Raw genomic sequence first — 11,028 nt, 5'->3', positions numbered from 1 at the left:
AGGGGAAAACTTAATGCATTAAAAACAACACACAAAGGTACTTTCCATTTTGAGAAGAAATTATGTAACTTTTTATAAGCTGCATAAATTATAGCAAAAAGTTGGGGACACTGGTTTACTTAGGTTATTTATTTATTATTTATTCCAAGCAGATTCCCTTTTCCCCCCGTATTAAAAAGAAAGTAAGACTGGAAACATTTAGAGACTGAAAACTGGTTAGACCCATTCCTAAATCCGTATCAGATAAAATATCACACTAAGGGCAAGAGACTGAGAAAGTTAAAACTGGGAAATAACAAAATCGCAGAACGGCAATTGATCCTTAACATTTTAGACTTTAATTAAGCACATAAAACTGTACTACTTAATATATTTCTCCATGAACTTTTTGTGAAATTCAGATCGCAGCGTATCATTTACAAATCTTTTGTCTTTCTTCTGATCATCTATACCTTTTGCACAGTTCTTAAAAACGACGTCATCATCCCACCTAAAGGGGAAAAAAAGAAAATAAATTCTTTATAACTCTTATCAGGAGACAAGAATACCACACAAGCTGTAAAGCTTGATCAGCACACTCAACAAGCTGCCAAATGACAGCAAAAAACCAAGCAAACAAGTGTGCCTAAGGTGGGAGGTTGTCCCAGCAGGAGGGCACCCACACTCAGAGCATACACACATACTGTGCTGAGGTAGAGGTGTGATATTTTCAGGTCCAAAACCAAGAGGCAGGACCATGGTCCTGACCTAGATGTCACTAGACAGTAAGTGATCTGTTTACTGGTGCTTTCCAAAATTTTGTACATACTTCTAATCAACTACATCCATCATGCTGCTCATACATCATAATGCAACAACAAAAGAAGGAACCACAGGAATGTAGCAATTAAGCCTCCATTAATAATGAAGAAATATCCGCCCAAGAGCTCAGAGTAGAACTCGGCTGGATTTCAGAAAGCATTAAACACACTTATGGGTAGGTGTTATAGGAAGTGCAGCACGTGACTTCAGAGCAGCACCTCCCATATAAAATATGAGCCCTTACGCATGACAAAGACACACACAAACACGCATAAAACACAGCCTACATAGGCTTGTATGTGTTGGTGTATGTTTACCAGGAGACACTGCACAAGGGAATGCGCAAAGACTGTGCCCGTATGGAAACTGTCAGTAAATGTGCCTTGACGTAGCACACAGGAGAAGCTGAGCAGCTGCTCTAACTGCGGTGTTTGCTCCTGCATCCACAAAGGAAGAATACACCAGAGTGCTTCACAGTCAACATGTAATTGGTAGTTTTTTCTCTTGACTCATTCCCAGTGAGTTTTTGGTTCTTTGCTCCCTATACCCAAACTGCCCCTCTGTGTTGCTAAGCTACAGTCCTCTGTGTTGCTAAGCAACAGTCCTCATTCTCCTTGCACTCACATCAGTATTCAGTATTCCTAGACTATCACTACTCTCCTTTCACAACACTAATGTCTCCTGGCTGTCCTCCTCTCTGGCTGCTTAGTCTTAGCCTAGGATTTTAAATTCAAATACTATTTATTAAGCACTTACTATGAACTTATACTGCGCACTACTCCAGGCATTGATACAATCCTAGTTGTCAGCAAACCTGACTGTACTGCTGTACTGCTGTCATCCAGAATGTGTTGTTACATTTTTAGCTTTACAGGTCACCACAAGGACTCTACTTTTACTGTGATCGAGTAAAGAAGCCAATGAGTTTAGAAAAAAGCAATTATTGTGACTTTAAAAGAGCCATGGTGCCAGGTGGTGGTGCACGCTTTTGATCCCAGCACTCGGGAGGCAGAGGCAGGTGGATCTCTGTGAGTTCAAGGCCAGCCTGGTCTACAGAGTGAGTTCCAGGATAAGCTCCAAATGCTACACAGAGAAATCTTGTCTCAAAAAAAAAAAAAAAAAAAAAAAAAAAAAAGCCATGGTGCTGGGATGAGAAAAGAGAGTGGCTGAGACAGCAGTGGGGGTGAGAAGGAAGGAAAGACGGAAAGACAGCAGGACTCCTCCTCCCCTTACACAGAAGAACACCCCCCCCACACACACACACCAGTACTTCCTGTAAGCGCTCACTCTCCTTTCCTATGCAGCCCCATCTGATGTCACCCTCTACTTTCCTCAGCTATCTAGTGCCCCCCTTCACAGACAGTACAGAAGTTCACTCACGGCCCCGCCTCTAAACTTAGCTTTGGCATCATCCCCCACCATCACTGCCTACTGTACACCACTAACTTGACTTCCGCCTAACAGAAGGTCCCAAGACAAGTCCCAATCACCTTGAGCATCGAGTCTCAACTTCCAGGTTCACTGTTTGGTGACCTCTTACAGAGAACAGAAGCTTAAGGAAGCCTGTCTTTCCACCTCGTGACCTGGATGTCTATCTATGACGACGGTTCACAACTGTATGATCTGTGTGTATCTTACAATCTCAAACATCAATATGGCCATGGCAAGTCTCCTGATCCTTCTAGAACTGAACTGTGAGGGGTGGTCGTGAGGACCCTTCCATTCACATCTCACGCACGGGTTTTATAACTACACTCAAGCTTTATCACTCTGGCTCTCATGTTTAGACCATTACTTGGCAGAGACTTGGTTGTTATAAGTACGCATTAAAATGAAGTCACCCTGTCCCCTTTTCTTCCATTATTCTAAAATCTGATTGAGGTTATAAATAGGAGGTGGGGTCTTAGAAGCCTTACATAACACAAATCATGGACCATACACATAGATCAACCCATTACTTCCTGCAACACCCCCCCTCCCCTTTCCCCCTTGGTTTTTCAAGACAGGGTCTGTGTGTAGCCCTGGCTGTCCTGGTACTATCTCTGTAGACCAGGTTAGTCTCAAAACTCAGAGGTCTGCCTGCCTCTGCCTCCTCCTGGGATTAAAGGCATGTAACCCAACCACCTGGCCAACCTATTATATTACTTTTAGTACCTTCTTTTAACCTTGAAGTTGGCCTGAGGCTGGGATGGGCCAGTGAGATTAAGGAGAGGATTTCCACTCAGAATATTTTCCATGCGAATTCTCTCCTCCTCTGCCTTTTGTTCTTGTTCCTGTCAATGACAGAAGACACAAAGTTACTAATTCAAGAAGACACAAAGTTACTAATTCCACGTATTAGTCCACAAATCTGTCAGATGATACAGGGAGAAGGTAGTTTTCTTTCTCCTTCCTTCCTTTCTCTTTTTTGAGACAGGTTCTCCTGTAGCCCAAGCTGGCATGGAACTTGCTGGGCAGCAGAGGATGACCCTGAACTTCTGACCCACCTCTTGAGTGCATTACACGTGTGCACAACCATGCTGGCTTTTCGGTGCCAGGGATGGGACCTAGGGCTTGGTATGTGACAGGAAAGCACATTACCAACTGACTCACTCCTCTTGATTCTTTTTTTTTGTTGTTGTTTTTTTGAGACAGGGTTTCTCTGTGTAGCTTTGTGCCTTTCCTGGAATTCGCTTTGTAGACCAGGCTGGCCTTGAACTCACAGAGATCCGCCTGGCTCTGCCTCCCGAGTGCTGGGATTAAAGGCGTGCAAATCTTATTTATAAAAAGTAAATACTTTGCCATTTTTATTATAAAGATCTCATCCTTGCCAGCATAGTCATTAGTCTCTCTAAACTGTGAGAAGCTGAGATGCAGATGTTAATTTAATTTTGAATTGAATTTTACATTACTAACAATGTAAGCTCCCATCTCTAGAATTGATTAGTTATTAACTAAAGAGTAATTCCTAAGACAAGACAAACTGTCATGTAAAAGGTAACACGTACTTCTATTAATTTACATAAAGCACCTTTTGTTCTTATGCTTTATTGTTAGTGATCTATTATAGCACTTTCTTCATAGTTACAACTCTGTATTTTTAAAAAGCACTTTTATATTTATTTAATGTGCATGCAGGCATATGGGTACCATAGCGCAATAGCGGTCAGGGAACAACCTGTCGGAATCTGTCCTCTCATGTGGGTTCCTGATGAGCCACCTTGCCCATGCTCCATTTTGTTTTAAAGACATAAGCCTTCAATACCAGCTGAGTGTGGCCTTCAACTTGTGACTTTCCTGCCTTAGCCTCTGAGTGTTGGGATTCCGGTACGAGCCACCGTGCCTAGATTGTTTTTTCACTCTTATTTTAGCATCAGTCTTCAAATTCAGATTGCCCTGTTCTAAGAGTCAGAAATGCAAAACTTCTACCATTCTTACCTGTAATTTTCGTAGTTATCTGTTAACATAACTTAAACCAAATATCAATCCCACTTTGCTGTGCTTTGGGGATGACAGAAATCGATGACCTAATAGATCAAGAAGAAAGAGACTCTCTAGAAGTCACTTTAAAATGAACCTAAGTTTCCATATAGGTTCCTGATACTTCATTTTAGTATGTAAATGTGAACAATGGGTTTCATTTTCACCAGGACAAGTAACTGGTAGGTGAGAGAATGTCACTTGTGGAGAAAGTCTTTTAGGTCACAGCAGAGACAGTAAAGCCAGGATTATTACAATTAAGACCAGAAAGCTTTCTAAAAACGATATGCTTATTGGGGTGGGGGTGGGGAACCGCGGAGATGGCTTCTGACAACCTGAACTCAATCCCCAGTTCCCACACCATGGAAGGTGAGAACTGACTCTTGAAAGCTGTCCCTGAATCCAGCAAAACAAATGAAAGGTAAAAACAGACGTTTTCCAAAGATGCCACAAAACCAGGAGCAAGCATCTAATGTACTCAAGCTTACACTTAACACACACACGGCACTGGGAAGAAAGGCAACCCCTTCTCTACTCCAATCCCAGACCTGTAGGCTAATGGTCAGCCAGCCTGGGGATCAAATCCACACTCGCTCCCCGAGGCTGGAGACATGGCCACCTATTTATACAGCACTGTGGCCTCGTCCCTGCTCGAACAGCGGTAGCGCTGCTGCTGTACATCTGGGGGACCAGCCACACAACCATGTTTACTGACTGGTCCTTACAGTAAGTGTGCTAATCTATAACAACAGGCTAATTAGCTTGAAAATGCCACTGAAAGACACCTTCAAAGAGCAGCTAAGAAAAGGAGATAGGAATAAAAGAAGTGACTGTCACTCAACTCCAAGAAATACCAACACATAGATCAAAGTCCAATAACTTTGAAGATCTTAAAAAAATGTGTATTTATTCCCTAAGAGAAAACCAGAAAACTGCCAACAGTTTAGGCACCTTCCAGTTGCCTGCTAGTGGTATGCCAATGACTGCTCTTGAAAATTAAATATATATAAAACTATTACAGGAATTATGCACTCTATACCAAACTTTAATGAGAATTGTTATACTTTCTTCCAGTCTGAGTTCCAACAGTCTCCAAATCCCATCTCCTCTTTTTCTGAATTCTTCCTGACCCTTCTAACTCACATGAACTTACTTCCCTAGGCGCTTGGTGTTGGCCCATGTGAGCACCTTTCCCTGAAGTCCTTTTCTCTTTCTTTTTAAAAATAGAACAATTATTGGCTGAAATAAAATCTTCCGTCAATGTCCACACAAAAGCTGTGCTGCTAGGTTATTTGCTAGGCTGGTCACTAGAGTAGACCGGTCCAGGCACCCTCTGGACCACTGCCAGCAGACCAAGGTGGGGTCAACCTTGTGGACTCCTGAGAGCCTCCCAAGCACCCTGCCTCTTCCTATTCCCATGATGTCCTCATCTATCATGGTATCTTCCTCCCTGCCCTCCCACTCTGCCCCTGTTCCAGCTTGACCCTCCCCTTTCCCTATGTTCTCATCCCCCACTCCTCACCCTCCCCCCCCCCCCCAGTCCACTCATGTATATCTCATCCACTTCTCCTTCGCAGGGTCATCCATGTGTCCCTCCTAGGGTCTTTCCCTGTTAGCTAGCCTCCTTGTGGTGTGACACCTTGCACAGCCTTGGTGCAGTGGGAAGGGGCTTGGACCTGCCTAGGCTCAGTATGCTGGGCTCTGCTGACTCCCCATGGGAGACCTCGATTTGGGGGATGTGGGGCTGGGGGGTAGGGAGGAGGGGGGAATCTGTGGATAGTATGTGGGGTGAGTAGAAAATTTCTTAATAAAGAAAAATGAAAGAAAGAAAGAAAGAAAAGAAAGAAAGAAAGAAAGAAAGAAAAAAGATGTGCTGAATATGGAGCAGAGGCCTCTAACTTCATGTTTCATATGTTCAAGATTAAAAACTTAACCACGTCTCTCTCTCAACAGGCCCAGGCTTCTGCTCTGCATGTAATCAGACCACAGAATCAATGTACCCAGACAATGGAGGCCATCTCTGCTGCCACAATCAACCAAGTTGTTTACCTATTTCCTGACAGCTCTACCACCACCTGTTTACCTCTCTTACTTGCAATTAAAACTTTTTTCGTCTAATTTTGATTTTATGTGGTGTTTTGCCTGCAGGTTTGTCTATGTACCACACTCAGGCCTGGTGACAGGAGGCCAGAAAGAAGTGTCAGATGCCCTGGAACTGGAGTTTCAGACGCTTGAGAGCCACCATGTGGGTGCTGGGGGTCAGACCTGGGTCCTCTGCAGGAGCAGCCAGTGCTCTTAAGCACTGAGCCATCTGGCCAGCTCTTATTTTCAACTCTCACCATGCACATTATAGTTCGTTTCACTGCATATGAGGATTACTCAAACAGTCTCAGACCTTTTCCAATTTGTCTTTTTGCCAAGAGATCAGCTAATCCTGTTGCGATCAAGGACTCCATGAACCCGTCAGAACAAAACCCTGACTTCCTCACACTGCTCTACAACTCCAGTGCCCCACTGCGCATACTCTCCTCTCGAGGTAGTCTCACGCTGCAGACCAGGCTGGCCTCAACCTTGAAAACCTGCCTGAGCTCTCAGCACTGGGACCTAGCTTCCTCTCTAATTCTTTGATTTGGATACTATTTTCTCCCATTATGCAGGTGAAGAGACTGTGGATATTCAAGTAAGTTAGGTAACTTGCCCTGGTTGTTCAGTTTCTTGAGACACAATATCTCAAATTAGGCAGGAGACAGGAAGAGAATCTTTGTAGACCACTGGTACTCAACCTATGGGTTACAACCCCTTTGGGGAGGGCAGGCAGTTGAACAACCCTTTCACAGGAGTTGCCTAAGACCATCAGAAAACACAGATATATACAGTATGATTCATAAGAGTAGCAAAATTACAGTTATGAAGTAGCAATGGAATAATTTTATGGTTGGGGGTCAGCACACCATGAGGACCTGTGTTAAAGGGTGGTAGCATAGCAAGGTTGAGGACCACTGCTGTAGACTATCTTTCATTTAATTAGAAGACTAAAGTTCACTCATTTGTTCTTAAACAAGTTGAGCATTATTTATGTGTGAACTATCTGAAAGGAATTTTCAACATAATTAGGGGACTTAGAATGTCTACAATCTTGAGACATGGCGAGTTCTAATAAAGGGTACCACCCACGTTAAAAAGACCTCTGGTTAGAGTGTGTGACAGAGATGTGACTACCAAGCACTACCTTCCTGGCCTGCTCTTCGGCTCGTTCCTTCTTGATTTTTTCCAGCTCTGCAAGAAGAGCCGCGGTGTCATCATCATCGCTCTCCTCTTCAAAATCCTCGTCTTCCTCCTGCGACAGATGGGGGGACCCGGGATACCAGGACGGAAGCAGACATTATTCACCTTTCTCACAGTAACTACACTCACCAAGTCTTTGGAACAGAATTAATTTTCCCAATGGAAAAGCAAATGTGCTGAAATATCATAATTAAAACCAACAACCAATAAAAAATAAAACCCAACAAAAAAAATTTATGAATACTTACTAAAAAGCCAACCCCTGATAAAGTACCTTTCACAGTTGAGATGGTCAAAAAGGATTTTTTTGGGGGGGCTCGAGACAGGGTTTCTCTGTGTAACAGCTTTCTGTCCTGGAATTTCCTTTGTAGACCAGGCTGGCCTCGAACCCACAAAGATCTGTCTGCCTCTGCCTCCTGAGAGCTGGGATTAAAGGTGTACCACTACCACCAGGCCAAAAAGGATTTTCATATGGAACATTCCAAAAGAAGTAATTCTTCAGAATGAAACACAGTATACTGTACAGTATCTCACCTCAAGAGTTCATGTAGCTCAAAATGACTAAGTTAGCAAGTAAGGGTGCTAGGATTCCAAAAGAAAATATTTTGAATGAATAACAGAATTTCACTTAATGTAAGGCTTATTTTAATGACTATCAGTCAGCTCTGTAACTGCTGATACATGTATGCAATTAGATAATACTTAAGAAAAGTCACTCACATATGTTCAGTTATATAGAAAATGGCGAAGTGAAGTTGGAAGTCAGGTGTAGTAGACTACATCTGTAAACCCAGTGCTAGGAGGGTGAAGTATGAAGTTGGAAGGCTGTGATTACCAGGCCAGCCTGAGCTACATACAACAAAAGGCTGTAGGGTCCCAGTGAACATTCATGCTCGATCTGTTTAGATTCCTTGCCTCCCTAATCACTAAGGGGCCCATGTGCATTATTTGTCTAAAAAAGGCATCATATCTAAGGAAAATAAATGGTAGAACAAGGTAGAATGCTCAAAGGCACTGTTCATAGGGCACTCAGTCAGAGTGTTCTGTGAAGTTACAGAAAGGCAGCTTAACCTTCTATATGACTGACAATTCAGTCACGGGTGGGCACGTCCTTTTTCATAGACTGCTTCCACACAGCCCTCCAAACTAAACCTGTAGCAAAAGTCTTTGACACTGAAGAATACTTTCTATTTCTATTTAGAAACAATTATTAAGTTTAAAGTTAAGGTTAATAATATATTTCAGTAACAGTAGTTAAAAAAAAAACTGATCATTTTACAAAGTTAAAATATAAAAAAATATATATATAAAATATATAAAGAAAATATGATAAGCCAGGCCCAATGGCAGAGGCCCATTTCCACTACTTAGGAGGCTTAAAAAAACAAACAAACCCCAAACCCCAAACTCAGACACACATACATCTGTGAGAGGATCATCCGCATCAAGGTTGGCAGCAGGAATCTGGTCTAAGCGGGGCTTCTTTGACACTGAAGAGGAAGTTGTATGTTCTGAAGAAAACAAACATTTAGCTTAATGAAATAAATACTGCATTTAAAATAACATTCTAGAAACTTTTGGGCAAAAGGAATCCACACAAAGCATAGTGACAGCAGGAATTCACCCAGTGACTGGCACGTAAGTCTTTGATAAATATTTGTTAGTAAACATTAAATGAATTAATGAGATATGAGGATCATAGCATCTCAGGAAATTTAGCCAATGTTCACACACGCTAGAAACACAAGAAAGGTAACTGATACTTCTCTCAATACTCTCCAATTACCTGGGGAGTAAATAAAATGGGGTGCTCTAGAGAGAAGACCTTGGTTCCAGCTGCTGTAAGGCCAAGTCTATTGACAAGAACTGAGTGACAGCCTCTAAGCATCTCCAGATCACCATTTCTTCTAATAGCAAAGCATGAGAAGGTGGGATCGGGATGAACCTCATTATCATCCCTAATCATTTATCAAATAGTGCACAAAAATGTTATTTCCAATCGTCAAGATCCAGACAATTTCCACCACACAGTTTTGAGACAGGCACTTGGGACAGTGTAGGTACCTCGGGTTGGACGGTCCCTATTCTTTTCCCTTGCAGCAGCTCGCTCTCTCTCTTCCAACTCTCTCCTAAAGTCACGGTTGCGAACCTCTTCGGGGGCATCCTGTGTCGTTTGTCTTAAGTAGAAAGAAACTGGGTCAAAACTTGTTACCCTCACTTGTCAAGGAAAAGAACCTATATGGCTACAGCAATTTAAGACAATTCAGAATGCTACTGTCTCTCAAGCATAACATGGAAGAGGACAAGATAATATTCTAATCTGAAGGTTATTAACAGACACTTGAGATGTTTTCAGTACTACTAGAACAAACTGAAGCACACATTTTCTTCCAATACGGCTGCAGAGTGACTGAAATGTCTTTGGCTTTTTAAAATATTAATCAACTTAAGGGCTGTCACAGTAACATTTCCATATTCACTACAGCTTGTCTCCTCTGAGGTGGTTATCCTGAATGAGTGCTTCATGCACACACAGGAATTCCTGGTTAATAGGAATGTCTGCTGAAACAATGTCCAGTAACACTTTCAAACTACCATGCACAATTTAATTGTAAACTCCGTTGAATTGCACTTCTTTGCGGATAGGTAATTCAGTACAATAATCTAGACACAATCGTCAGTCATGTGGGTCTGGTCCTGTTCTGGGAGCAGGACAAACAAGGCCTTGTTACCTGTATTTGATCTTCGTGTGAGAGGGGAGGTCTCTACTTGAATACTGCTTAGAGAGCTGGCTCAGATCTCCTTCTCCTTTCCCCCTTCCGCCTCGTGCAGGTTCAAAAGTCGGTCTGGCTGCTGTCGTCATCTTTTATTCTTGGACAGAAGTGATAAGTTACATTCAGCAGAACTCTCATTTTAGAAATCATTCATAAATATCTGTCCCTGCGATTACTTCTCAAAACTCTCCCCGAAATTGCTTAAGTAGTTTGCTTCAACACAAACTCCTAAAAATACAGAATTATGGAACTCCAGGTGTACACCCTGGCAGCTCCTATTTAGTAAGAACTGATCTGAAGATGTGAGTTTGTGCTTTTGTTCTAGCTGGGTAGCCTTGGGCAGGTCTCCTGGCTTGTTTCTGTCATCTCTGGAATGCTGACATTTCTACAGTATTATTAGAACTCTGACACATAATGGCAGATCTTGTGTAACAGTGTAATGTGGCTTTTAAAACAAACGTTTGAAAAAATTCTTGTTCTTCTACTAGCACTAGATTCTCTTGAGGTTTTGTTGTTATTTGTTTTGAGAGGGTCTCACTATGTAGCTCTGGCTGTCCTGGATCTTTATGTACATCAGGCTGGCCTAGAACCCTCCAGAAATCTACCCAACTATGCCTCTGGAGTGCTGGAATTAAAGGTGTGCACCACCATGTCTAGCTAAGATTTGCATTTTTATGATAAAACTCACAAAACAGCAAACAGACTAAAA

The 11,028-nt window shown here is 42.4% G+C and overlaps 1 protein-coding gene across 1 annotated transcript; it reads right to left on the bottom strand.

Moving 5' to 3' along the window:
- Positions 1-315: 315 nt before the first annotated feature.
- Cwc15 (CWC15 spliceosome associated protein homolog) lies at positions 316-10,414 on the bottom strand. The gene is made up of 6 exons (XM_059267334.1): positions 10,278-10,414; positions 9,610-9,722; positions 8,968-9,056; positions 7,490-7,597; positions 2,956-3,074; positions 316-490 (listed from the first exon to the last, which is right to left on the bottom strand). The coding sequence occupies exons 1-6, from the start codon at positions 10,406-10,408 to the stop codon at positions 361-363; spliced, it is 690 nt and encodes a 229-aa protein (XP_059123317.1). The 5' UTR covers positions 10,409-10,414; the 3' UTR covers positions 316-360.
- Positions 10,415-11,028: the final 614 nt, after the last annotated feature.

The sequence above is a fragment of the Peromyscus eremicus genome, chromosome 7 (genome assembly GCF_949786415.1).
Source record: "Peromyscus eremicus chromosome 7, PerEre_H2_v1, whole genome shotgun sequence".
Taxonomy (NCBI): domain Eukaryota; kingdom Metazoa; phylum Chordata; class Mammalia; order Rodentia; family Cricetidae; genus Peromyscus; species Peromyscus eremicus.
Note: the sequence above shows the minus strand (reverse complement) of the source record. Positions and strands in the feature narration are given on the sequence as shown.

Excerpts from the sequence above, each read along its gene's own strand:
- Cwc15 (XM_059267334.1), bottom strand. The coding sequence starts at position 10,408 with ATGACGACAGCAGCCAGACCGACTTTTGAACCTGCACGAGGCGGAAGG. Across the intron at positions 7,598-8,967 it reads CGGATGATCCTCTCACAGAT|GAGGAAGACGAGGATTTTGA; the intron begins GTATGTGTGTCT and ends CATCTGTCGCAG. Across the intron at positions 491-2,955 it reads AACTTCAAGGTTAAAAGAAG|GTGGGATGATGACGTCGTTT; the intron begins GTACTAAAAGTA and ends TTTCCCCTTTAG.